Here is a 12,876-nt window from a genome sequence, read left to right on the forward strand (position 1 = left end):
TCATACAGGGAAGTGTGGAAGAGCACCAAGCAACATTTGCACACCTCTGTTCTTTGCTTTGACTGAGAGGAGGCATAGGTTACAGGAGCTCTTGCATTGGCTCGAGGCTGCTGTCAAAGGGAATGGGAGGTGGGTAGGCTAATAAACCCTTTGGGTTTAAGGAGACATGAGTGAGCATCTTAACCAGCTCTAGGGCCATTGAATAACTTGTCCAGAGTGCCATTCCTCTGTAATGGCAGAGCTAGGGCCAAACACAAGGCTTCTGGATTTTCCTTTCATACCAGAAGGTCTCTTTCTCTGGAGGAGCTCATGACACTCACATCTCGCTACCTTCTTAATCCTTCATGTCTTCCTTGCTAAAGGTCCATGAACCCACACCTTGTCTTCTTAACCTGCTTACCTGCTTTCCTTCCTTCTGCAGCAGAAAATGACAGTTCCCATAACCAAGATCATCTCAGGCAACTTGGGGACTCTACTTGCGGGGAGGAAAGCAAGGGATGAGATACACTGGATAAAAAGTATTTGAGGGGATTCCCTGGTGGCGCAGTGGTTTAGAGTCCGCCTGCCGATGCAGGGGTCACGGGTTCGTGCCCTGGTCTGGGAAGATCCTACATGCTGCGGAGTGGCTAGGCCCGTGAGCCGTGGCCACTGAGCCTGTGCGTCTGGAGCCTGTGCTCCGCAACGGGAGAGGCCGCAGCAGTGAGAGGCCCGCGTACAGAAAAAAAAAAAAAAAAGTATTTGAGGAACTGAGTTAAGTGATGCTGCCACAGTCTGCTGTCCCTGGGAAAGTGGAGGCAGAGCAGGGAAAAAGAGTCGGGTTCTGTTTACACTGGGCTTCCTGCCTCGGGGGATGGGAGAGCCAAGAGAAAAGCTGACACCAGTAGGTCATGAGGATGCCACTTGTTTAGATTTCAGACACGTTCCATTTCATGCCTCACAGAGGACCAGTTGGCTGCCCTGTGTTCCGAGCCTGGACCTCATCTGGTGAATTTTCTTGAGGCAGAAGTGTCCCTGGATTCTTTCATGTGTCAGAGTGTAGGCAGCGCGGCCTCTTTTAGAAACTATGTGGACAGTTTGAACTGTGCTCTTGTGAGCCAGGCCAGAAGAATGGCATTTCAGGGCCTGGTAAACTTGGGAGAAACTTTTTGATGTCCTTAGGAAAGCGGTGTTTTGCTCTGAAGTCAAGAGGGAGAGGGTGTGTTCTAGCAAAAGCAACGAACACAGATCTGGTTTCTCCACGTGCGTCAGGCCTCAGAGGAGACATCCCACTGGACAGCCACCTTCTAGGTGTGCCATTTTACTTATGGCGGACACAGGAAGGCAAAGATAGGAAGAACTCTGTTTGCAATACTATTGTGAAACCCTCATTGTCAGAGTCGACAAATGCCTTTCCCATGTTTCCTTCTTCCTAAACCCCTTTATACCAGGGTGTAAGACTCTTAAAGACCAGGAAACACCTGAGGATGTGGTGGAAATACACACTGAGCCAGGGATCTGGGTTGTAGCCATGCCCTTTCTTTTGTCCTCGTGGCTTCAGGTGCCCAGCCTCTAGCCCTGTGGACAGTCGCTGGAGTGCTTTGTTTGTACCCTTGGCCAAACAGACAGCGTAGTATAAAGCAAGACCCAGAGAACAGGAACCGACCCTGTGACTTGAGTTTCCACTGGCAGACGTCCGCCCGGATGTACACTCTGGGCAGGGTCAGCCTGAGTAGCAGCACATATAATACTGTGGTTTTAGTTTCTTTGCTGAGCAGGGTTTTTTCCCTTCCTAGCTCTGTGCCTCTTGAGGTTAGGGACAATTTCTTATTCATCGTTGTATCCCTCGTACGCAACCCGGTGCTTGGCACAAACAAAGACTGTGTCCAGTCACTGCATGTGTTACTTCTTTAGAACAAAGAAATGTTGAAAGCCAGATCTTCTAGGTCTCATCAAATGCATTGTGACCCAGAGGACATTTGAGGCTGAAGTTTAGGTCAGCCGGTGGGGTATTTCATATCTTAACTACGAAATATAAAAAAACCTTTCCACCTCCATCCCCATCCACCAGTGCTGTGAATAGAATTTGGCAAAATGCTAGATGGTTACTCAGCGGTGCCCTTTCTGTAGCTGTCCCTGACAAGGGACAGTGTGAATCCTAGATCCAGTCAAGATTATTAAGAGATCATTTGGTAAGCAAAAAAAGATCTAGCAAATTAAAATTGGACTAGGTCACCTGAGCAAGTCACCCCTTTTCTTAAGATTGAAAGAATTTTAGTAGCAAGATTTTTAGCCTTCTTTTGAATCACACTGTAATTAACCTTGGAGATATGTGTTTTGAAAGGAAGATGGACTGACTGACCAGATGCCAATCCTAGAATACGTGCTGCCTTCATTATTCTGGGAACTTTCACAGAGAAACCGGATTTATTTAAAATATACAGCCTATTACAGGAGAATCACCACCTTCTTACTGGCTGAGTTTAGGACCAGAACGTGGAGTGTTTCTGCTTAGATATAAAGAAAGCAAGGAGGAGAACTCTGCTCTTTACCAGTCGGCTTTGTGTACTGAATCCTCTTCCCCCTTTAATAAACCATATTATTTTTCTTAAATCTGCTGTTGTTGTGTGGTTCTTTCTTTCTTTCTCTCTCTCTCCCTCCCTCCCTTCCTTTCTCTCTCTGTTTCTTTCTCTCTCTCTCTCTTTCTTTTCTTTCAATAAACACTTGTACAAACCGTTTTGGTGGAAGGTGGGCAGGCAATCAGTAAGAGGAGGATGAGAAGAAAAGTAGTGTTTAAAAGCTATAATTTAATATGCTACAGTGTTTTTTTATTTCTTTTAGGATAAGGAAACCTGCGTGGGTACCAACAATCAAAGCTACATCTGTGACACAGGACACTGCTGTGGACAGTCTCAGTGCTGCAACTACTACTATGAACTCTGGTGTAAGTCCTTGCCTGGGGATGTCTTGGCATCCCAGGGTCTCGGTTACTGCCTCTGCTCATTGGGAAACCATAGGCCGGTCAGCCCTTTTCTTATTCTCTTGGTGGCAGTGTTGGTGAGCAGAATCTGCTTCCAGGTTCTAGAAGCGATCTCTCTGCAGAGGAGGAGAGCTCTGGTGCTCTTCTGACACCATGCGCTAACGACCGGATAACATGGTCCTGAGCCTTCTTAAGAAGCCGTGGTTAGCAGGTCTGCTGCAGAATCTCCTGAATGGGGTTCTCTTTGATGCCCTCTCCTGGGTGTGCCGAGCAGTGACAACTTACATCCTCTCATGGGCCAGCCCAGGTGCCCAGGCTCGTCATCTTTGCAAAGAGAGGTTTGCAGCAGCCAAGCTGCTGTGAATGCTGGGCTGCTCTCTGTGGATGGCTGTAATGCCATTTTCTTGTAAGAAGCACCAGGGCTTCCAGAATTCCCCAGAGATCATCAAGGAGCTGCCTCTGTTTCTGAGGGTCCCTCTCAAAGGGATAATCTTTTCCTAGGTCCTTGCCGACAGAGCCCTCCTGGAGAGAGGGAGTCTATAGGTTCAGCCCCTTTTCTTCCTTCCCCAGATCACAAACTGAAGTTTCTAGAGGCTTCTCCAGTCTACCTAACCTGTTACTGTCAGCTCAGTGCCATGTGGAGACAATCCTCGTCTTGCCACTGCTTGGTGGCAGTCAGGACTGCTTGCACCTTCCAGAGTTGCACAAGGGTGGTGACATTGCTGTGGTCTTCAGGGAGTGACCCAGGCTTGGAGAGGTCACTAAAGCCCTTTGTACTCTAATCTTCTTGGAACTCAGACGAGACACTAGGATGCTGGACAAAGAAGGGGAGAATGGGAGGGTCCTAAGGGCAGAGAGTTGCCAGGTGACCAGCATGCAGTGGTTCTCATAACTGTCTGTTGCTAGAGGAAACGCTAACTGTTTGCCCAGAGAATTCTAAGCCCCCATCACTCCCTCCATTTGGAAACAAACTTTGTGCTTGCTGGTCAACCATGCCCTTACCATCACCACCATCTCTTCCCTTTTTCCCCTTCTCCTTTCTGATCTCCCCATTCCCCCCACATCAGTGATATGGTCAGAAAGCAGCTAGAAGGGCTATTGTTTGAAATGCAAAGGAAATTAGACTATTGGCTGGGAAGCCTCTCCCTCTAAATGCAAATGGATCTTGTAGCCAGTCGGAGTGGGTCCTACAAACAGGACCTCTCCTCGCTCTTGTCCTTTCCTTTTGAGGACGGGCTCAGGGGTGGTTAAGGGCAGACTCCTCCCCAAGGAGAGAACAGGGTTCAAGATGTCCCCACCAGTCCTGCAAGCATTATATAAGCAGCAGCAAAGGCAGGCCTGGAGTTGTTGGTGCTATTTTAGAAGGGGTGGGGCTGAGGGACTCACTAGAGAAACACAAAGTGCCAGGCAGGTGGACAGTCTGTGTTTAAATGTTTCAAAATGCAGATAACCGCAGGGCTCAAATTCTCCCTCCCACCCCTTGTTAAAACAAAAGTTGAAGCTGGGCTGCCAAAAAAGCCACAGAGCTGCAGCTTGTTTTTCTGGGGCCCGGCCCAGGCGGCATCAGTTGCGGAAAGAATGGAGTTGCTGATGGCCCCCGTCTCAGATTGACAGAGCCTCCTGGGCTGTTGGCAGAGCAGACTCAGTAGCCACCAGAATTGGGTCACCAAAGCCAGGGCTGGGGGTGGGGCGGCTGGGACAGGGAGGCCCTGGTGGCAGGGTGGCAGGCAGTCTGGGAACCAGGCACTTCGTCCCGAGGGCCTGAAGAAAGCCAGGGGAAGAGCTACACAGTGGCTCATCACCTCTCCAGTTGTGGTCAGCCGGGGAAAGGAGAAGGTCAGATGGAGACCAGAGTCTGGACAGGGAGGAAAGACTCACCCCTGTACAAGTTGGCCCATGCTTTCCAAGCTCTGGGGGGACGGAGACTGTAAAAGCCGAACTTCCTCTTGTCTGTGCCCAGAAATGGCTTTTTGGTCAGAAGATGCCCAGTGAGTGTTCCGCCCCTCTCGGAATTCTTTGGTTTTCCTCCTTCTTAGGGGCCTGGCCTCGGCCTGATGTGTAGAGGAGGGAGGTTGAGCGTAGGAATGAGCCCTTTCAGTTCTCATCAGAACTGTGCTTTTTGCGCTTTGAACCCTGTTCCCTCTAATTGCCTCTGAACTTTGCCTGAAATGTGAAAGTAATGGGCTTTGCATTATTCTTTTTGTCTCTTTCCTTTGGAAGGAAAAAAATCTCAGCCAGGAAATCCTTGGCAGGGTTTTTGTCAAAGTACCTCTTTAACCATAGTTGCCTACGGGGAAGGCCTCACGGAAAAACAAATGCCATTTCTGCCAACCCTCATACCACTACTTAGCTGAATTTTCCTGTGTGCTGAGGACTGTCTCACACACACACATACACACACAGAGCCCACTTTACACAGACACACAAGCACACACAGACCTTAAGCTTCAGCCAGCGCCCTTACTCCCGTGTCTTTTCAGTCTCTTGTAACGTTAAGCCAGGGGTCATTCCTGGGTCTGCATCAGTCCGGAAGTGAGGGTCCTGTTTACCACTGCCGTGGCTGAGGCTATAAGAACCTGGCCATTATTATTATTATCATCCCATGCATTTTCATGGCACTTGTACTTTCAGTCATCATTCAATCATCTATTCAGCAAACTCTTATTCCAGTGGTTTCAGACTTTGGCAAGCATCTGCATTTCCTGGAGGGCTTATTAAAGCACGGATTTCTGGGCCCCAGTCCCAGAGTTTTTGATTCAATAGGTCTGAGGTGGACCTGAGAATTTGCAATTCTAACAAGTTCCTACTGGATGCTGTGGCCTCTTCTGTGTTAGAGCGTGTGGGGAGACAGAATCCTTGCCATCAAGAAGGGAGTCTCTGAGCAGAGAGAGGAGATAAGACAGCGTGCCTCACTAGTAATGCAAAGTAGAGAGTGGAGTGTACGTGCAAGGACTGCGATGTATGTGCCAGGAGAGTTTGCTTTAGCTGGACAGGATTCAGGCAGGCTGCATGGAGGAGGTGGCATTTGAGGTAGGCCTTAAAGGGTGGATAGGATTTAAGCACATGGAGAAGGGCAGAAGGACTTCCCAGGCCGAAGAATACCAAACACCATAGGTCAAGGCCTCATGGGAAAGAAGAGAGCATGCATCTCATTAACCTTTCCCCTGTGGCCATGGGGCTGGGCTGTGGGGCTCGACCAGGGGAGATGAGGGTGCTGACGTGCATAGAACTCTGCTGTGTGCCTGGTACTCATTAAGGTCTTCACACACGTCAGCTCAGCCCGCCCCAAATACAACCCTGCCAGGTACACATATCCCGTTTCTCAGGACCAGTGGCGTTAAGTAGCCAGTCAGTTGGTCGCAGCTGAGTAGTGAGGTCAGCGTGCCTCACACAAAGCTACCCCCTTCCTGAACTCTTCAGTGCCAGGCTGGAAGGGTGGTGGGCCCAGGTCGTGAAAGGTCTCGAATGTGCACGCTTGAGTACTCTGCATACAGATACTAACTCGGTAATCCTCACAAGGTAGAAACCATTATTCTCTCCATTTTACAGATGAGGGAAGTAAAGACAAAATGATCAAGGTCACAAAGCTAGGAAATGAAACTTGTCCAGTCTTTCCGATGAAGTTGCAAGTCCCCTAAAGTCTTCATTTCCCAAATTCAGTCCTTTTTCCACGGCGGCAGTGTCAGGAGCTCCTGCTAAGAGCTATCAGGGGCCAGGGAGGTCACCCACCATCCTGTGGGGTAGAAGGAGAGCTAGTTGACAGTATACTTTGGCTTCCTAATGAGGAATTTCCTGCCAGTTGGGGAGTGGTGTTTTCCCAAGTTTATAGTGAGCTCTGGGGCACGTGACTCAGTGATTGTTTTTAAAAACATGTTTTCCACTTTGCTTAGCATGACAAACGCGTCCCACCATGAGGTCACAGCTTTCAAAGGTCAGTGGGGAATATAATCTGTGGTAGGTGTGTGTTGGGGAGGAGGGCATGCTTCTGTCTTTCTCTGTTTGGCTCTTTCAGTAGGTTTTCCTTTTTAAAACTTTCCTCCTTGTTTGTGAAATCTAGTGAAAAGATCAAAAGTTTGTACAACTCCATAGGTACTAGTCTGGACGGTCCCCCTTTTAAAGCTGATGGGACACGGCTTTGACTAGAATAGCTGCCAATAGCATCCGTTTTGTGAGGGTCAAACCAAGAATGCCTTCTGTCCTCCCACATTAACTCCATCAAGTTGGACCAGTCCTTAGGGGCCTTTTCTGGACCTGTGCTAATGCCTCATTACCCCACTAGGCCCCTTCTGCTCCCAAGTTAGTTTTCTCCTAGTTTTGATCCACACTATCACTTTGTGATACTATGTTAGAAATGCAGAACTCAGTTCGAGATTTTATATCACGTCATATAAGTGGTACGTGGTAGGGAGAGTTTTTCTGCCCATGATACCGCATGAACAGAAGCAGCTGATGGAATTTCAGTAAACATGTGAGTTTTCTGGTGCTGTTCAATATAACTGGGGTAACTCTGCCAAGGGCACGCCTTCCTCTTGTCTCATTTCTTCCCCCAGCCTCTTTCTACCCTGCCTCATTTTTCCTTAAAAAAAAAAAAAGACCTATTTTTTCTATTATATTTCTAGTTCAATAGAACTCAGGCTTTTTCTGGAATAAGGATTCTCTTAAGAATCTGATGAACATTTTAAATCCTTTCCCCCAGAAAAACCTACAAAGATACTGCATCAGTCAGGATAGGCGAGAGGTTATGCTCAGTAATAAACAAGTCCAAACTCCTAGTGGCCCTAAAACAACAGGTTTATTACTCACACTATATGTCCATCACAGGTTGGATGAGAACTTTGTTCCTACTTCTTTATCCCCGGGGGCCAGACTGACCCTGAAGTCACTATCTGGAATGTTACGGCTTGCCATGGCAGAAGGGAGACTAACAGAGGGTCTCGGTCTCACATCAGCAAGAAATATTCTGGCCTCCAAGTGACACCTGTCACTTCCAATCTCAATTTATTAGTTAGAAGCTGCCCCAAAGTGTCACAATCATAAGGGCACCAGGAAGTTCAAGCTTACCCACATGCCAGGATGGGGGAGAAACAGAAATATTTGGCCAACATAAAAACCAGTGCCTGAGATTTTTCTTATTAAAAGCCTATTATAGGGCTTCCCTGGTGGTGCAGTGGTTGAGAATCCACCTGCCAATGCAGGGAACATGGGTTCGAGCCCTGGTCTGGGAAGATCCCACATGCTGCAGAGCAGCTAAGCCCGAGCGCCACAGCTACTGAGCCTGCGCTCTAGAGCCCACGAGCCACAACTACTGAGCCCATGTGCCACAGCTACTGAAGCCTGCACGCCTAGAGACTGTGCCCCGCAACAAGAGAAGCCACCGCAATGAGAAGCCCGCGCACCGCAGGGAAGAGTAGCCCCTGCTTGCTGCAACTAAAAAGAAAGCCCACACGCAGCAACAAAGACCCAATGCAGCAAAAAATAAATAACTAACTTTATTTTTTTTTAAAAGGCCGTCATAATATAGCTGAGAAGTTTTGCCTTATATCATATATATATTGCAGCATTAAGGTTAAAAGTTAATTTACCTTTAGGTAAGAAACAATTGAAAAAATGACTTGGGAGGTAAAAAATTGTAGAGTTTGGTGCTGATTATCTCATGGGAGAATGTACTTTGAAAATTATAAAGTAACACCGAAGTATAAAGGATTGTGAGATGATGCTGGGTAGTATAAAAAAGTGGTTAGCCGAGATTCTTTTGACTTGACTCTAAAATACACTTGGAGCCAGGCTCTTCAGCAGAATGCATTGTGCTTATTTGTGCCGCTTCCTTCGGGTGTGACCCCACCCCGGGAGGCTGGGAGCTGAACAGATCGTAGGGGCTGGAGGAGACGTTACAGGACTGCAGCGGGAAGCCAGTTCACTCCCAGAGCTCCTTTCTGGCCTCAAAACCGTTCCCTGAGGGCTCCTCTTACAGTGTCCAGTCTCCAGTTGGCGAGCATTGGAAGGAGAGAAGTGCAAGTTAAGTTAAGCAAATGTCAGCAGCGACTCTGGGAAGGACCACAAGGGAGACTTCTGACTTCAACTTACATTTATGAACTCTGGTTAGGAATGGGGTTTTTCTGTCTGCTGATGGGAAATGGGGAAGAGATTCTCTGCCCATTGTCCTCCACCTGCTGTCCCGTTGCTAGACCTCAGCAGAAGTTTCAGTTGAACACCGACACGTGCTGAAAACGCAAAGGGGTTACACAGTGGTGTTGCCAACCTGCCAGGGCTGGAAGGCTGTACTGCTATCCTGCCTTACCCCATAGGGGTGGCTCTGTGGGGAGATTCAGCCCGGACACCCCTGGAGGACAAAAGGAAACACACTGGGTGTTGCTAGAGGCCACACCCTAAATGTCAGTGGGATCTTTCAGAATATTGTGTTCTGGTACAAACAGGAAAAAAAATCAGGGGTTTATTCATTTACAAATCTGTTTGCTGGGAGAGGGAAGCCTTTTTTTTTTTTTTTTAATGAAATTAACTCATTCTGACAAGAGATGTAGAAATACTTAACACATTCTAAACACAAATTTATAATTACAAAGCAGACAATAAAAAATATACATAACGTTTGTAGTGGGAAAAACTTGAAGTTCTTCAGGAACAACGAACAAATGAAAAATAATATAATCAATTCTCATTTAATAAAAACTCACCTTAAAATTATTCCTCAGATTTTTTTTTTTTTTTTTTTGCGGTACGCGGGCCTCTCACTGTTGCCGCCTCTCCCGTTGCGGAGCACAGGCTCCGGATGCTCAGGCTCAGCGGCCACGGCTCACGGGCCTAGCCGCTCCGCGGCATGTGGGATCTTCCTGGACTGGGGCACGAACCCGTGTCCCCTGCATCGGCAGGCGGACTCTCAACGACTGTGCCACCAGGGAAGCCCCAGATTATTTTTTTATTGAGAAAAAATATTCTTTTTTATTTCAAAGAAGTACATGCTCATCTTATCGGCAATAAACAAAGAACAAGAGCTGGTACCAGAAAATCTTCTGTCCTATTGTCCAGGAATAACCTCATGACTAACTTCCTGATCATCCCTCTGGACATTTATATATACTTTTTTCTTAAGCAAAAATTGGGGTCATATTTTATGCTGTTTCGTAATCTTTTATTTTCATTTAATATTAGAAACATCTTTATGTGTCAAATATAGTATTCTGTGAATAATTTTTTAATGATTCATATCATTTCATTGTATGAAGACATTCCCAGAGGAATTTAAAAACCTATTCAGAAATATGTTAATTTTTTTAAAGCCAGCAAACATAAAATTAGTCACAGATATTTTTAAGTTTTAACTTACTTTGTTTCCAGTTTTATAATTTGAAAGAAGAAAAATAATTGGGAGAAGAAAATTAAAATTTCTTCTCATAATCCCACGACTTAAAATGTCACTATTTTTTCCTTCCAGTCTTTTTTTCTCTCTCTATCTCTCTCTATATTTTTTAAAGCAAAATTGCTCATTCATTAAAAAAAAAAATTAGAAGCCTTTTCTGTATACATGTGAAGATTGGAGAGGAGGTCTTATACTGCAGTTTGCCAGGGTTCTCTGAGTATGATCCAAGAGAACACAGTGGGAAATGAGAGGAAACAATCTGCCTGGGGAAGAGGGCAGTAGGCTTCTCCCCTGCTCCTTTACCCCTCTCTGGAGCCAGGAGGAAGAAGGGGAGGCCGCTGATGGTCCCGAGTCTACTGCAGCTGCAGGCCAAAGCAAGGTGGGAGTGGATTGTTTGTGATGGTGGGAGATGGAATTGTACCGGATTATGGCAAGAGCAGAGGAAGTTGTTTACACTCTCCAGGGAAGAAATGGGCCTGAGGAAATTAGAATTTTTCCACCTCTAACTTCAGTGACTCTTGTATGACGGAGGCGACATGGTAGAGAAAAAAATTTTATCAGGTAGCCCCTCCAAGGCCCCCGGCAATCACTCATCTGCTGAGATGTGGGGATTCTGAGGGGCTCTTCGCTCTTCGTGGGGAGCCTGGGAGCTGTCCTTGTGGGCCTGAGCAGGGCTGGAGTGGGGAGGTGGGCACCAAGAGAGGCTGAAGCATTTTCTCAGAGATCTCTTAAGATAGGAAGGGCACGTTGTCCTAAAAGGTAAGCATACTTAATGCCCCCCAAACCTAAAATATGGGAGGACCAGCAGTGCTGCACAGATGCCTTGGCATTCTGCCCTTCCCCCAGGAGCCCTGGAGGCGCCCCGGAGTGGGTGACCTCTTTTTCGGTCACCATTCTTACATTTCTGCCCTCTTCCGCCCCACGTGTCTTTCACTCTGGTACAAACATGAAAATTGATCACAGGTTCTAAATGTAACTTCACCAGGCAAGGGCCAACAGTGCCAGCTTCGACCAGGTGCTCAATGTCCACGGGCCTCCTTGTGCCGAGAGCAGCCCCTCCAGCTGGCATTCATGGTGTGCCCACTCCTCTCTGTCTCGCCTCCCTGCCCCCAGGGTTCTGGCTCGTGTGGACCATCATCATTATCCTGAGTTGCTGCTGCGTGTGCCACCACCGCCGAGCCAAGCACCGCCTTCAGGCCCAACAGCGGCAACATGAAATCAACCTGATCGCCTACCGGGAAGCCCACAATTACTCAGCGCTGCCATTTTATTTCAGTACGTACACCAAACCCCACCCTTGGGGCCCAGGACACATAGACTGTGGGCACAGGGGGTTGGCCTCCTTGTCCCGCACAGAGCAGGGTCTCACAAGTGTGGGAACAAGGGGGTGCGCACCTTTAGCGCCAAGGAGCCAGTGCTGTGGATGCAGCCCCTGGCAGCCACTGGGCCGTTCCAATCCACGCCAGCCGGGTTCTGACTACATCTCTGCTCCTTTAGTTTAGGCAGATTTTTTTAGGCAGGTGGTTGTATGGTGTATGATGTGAATGAATTGAGATTTAGAGGTCAGTGGCCTGAAATCCCCCCCATTTTGCTTCCTGTCATGTGATATGCCTTAGCAGAGGCTGCTACAAAAGGGGCAGCGGTGGGGGGTAGCATTGGGACTTCCTGAGAACCAAAAAACTCAGTGACCCACTGAAGGGCACACTCACCTGACTTCCCTGGGGTTCCTTTTTTTTTTTTTTTTTTTGCCATGCTGTGGGATCTTAGTTCCCTGATCAGAGATTGAACCCGGGCCCTTGTCAGTGAGACCGCCAAGTCCTAACCACTGGACCGCCAGGGAAGCCCCTCCCTGGGGTTCCTTACACTGATCTCTCGAGTGGTCGGTGGAGGCCCAGAAGTACAGCCTGTCCAAAGCCATTCTGCTGTGTGTTCTACAGACTAAAGCAGTCATGAATTTTGATTTCCACACCTAGAAGAGTTAAGTGCTTAGCACAGTGCCTGGCATATAGTAAGTGCTCAATAAATGCTAGCAATTACTGTTATAATTAGGTCATCTGTGCCTCAAAGCAAAAGATAACTCCCCTGGCATGTTCTTAACAAGCCTTGATGAGAGGCCCCTCACCCTTTACTGGTAAGCCACCCGCTTTCGATGCGAATCAGGATGAGGTTTGGTGTGTGTTTCCAGACCACCTCCTGCCACACTAGGGTGAGAGGCAACACAGTTTTCCAGCCTCCCAGAAAAAGGCTCTCTTCATGATATACATCTGGAAAGTCTTAACTTAGGGTCCCTGACCCTGAGGCCTATGGGATGCAGATGGAGGACACAGTCTGAGCTAGAAACATGAGACTTGGGTGCATGTGGAAAACAGGTCGCTTCCAGACAGAACTCTCTTGGCCATTCACCACATTTGCTGAACCCTCTGCCTTAACTCCAGACAAGCAGAAGTCCTTGCCTGTGAAGCAGCTTTAGGGGCTCTCAGATTTCCAGAAGCTACAATCTGTCACTCCCAATCTGCCCCCCTTTCTCTGCACAGTTGTTCACAGC

General features: G+C 47.8%; 1 protein-coding gene across 18 annotated transcripts in view; it reads left to right on the forward strand.

The window, feature by feature from the left end:
* Positions 1 to 12,876, forward strand: part of WBP1L (WW domain binding protein 1 like) — a 68,042-nt gene that overhangs the window by 51,354 nt on the left and 3,812 nt on the right. For 12 of the 18 annotated variants that reach the window (XM_027112459.1, XM_027112453.1, XM_027112455.1 and 9 more), the window contains 2 exons: positions 2,818 to 2,920; positions 11,445 to 11,606. In XM_027112459.1, the coding sequence (XP_026968260.1) occupies positions 2,818 to 2,920; positions 11,445 to 11,606 (265 nt within the window). Of the gene's footprint in view, positions 1 to 2,817; positions 2,921 to 6,846; positions 6,888 to 11,444; positions 11,607 to 12,876 lie in introns of all 18 variants that reach the window. The other 6 variants (XM_027112467.1, XM_027112470.1, XM_027112468.1 and 3 more) reach the window with 1 other exon arrangement.

The sequence above is a fragment of the Aethalodelphis obliquidens genome, unplaced genomic scaffold (genome assembly GCF_003676395.1).
Source record: "Aethalodelphis obliquidens isolate GAN/ISIS:26980383/991018 unplaced genomic scaffold, ASM367639v1 scaffold11, whole genome shotgun sequence".
Taxonomy (NCBI): domain Eukaryota; kingdom Metazoa; phylum Chordata; class Mammalia; order Artiodactyla; family Delphinidae; genus Aethalodelphis; species Aethalodelphis obliquidens.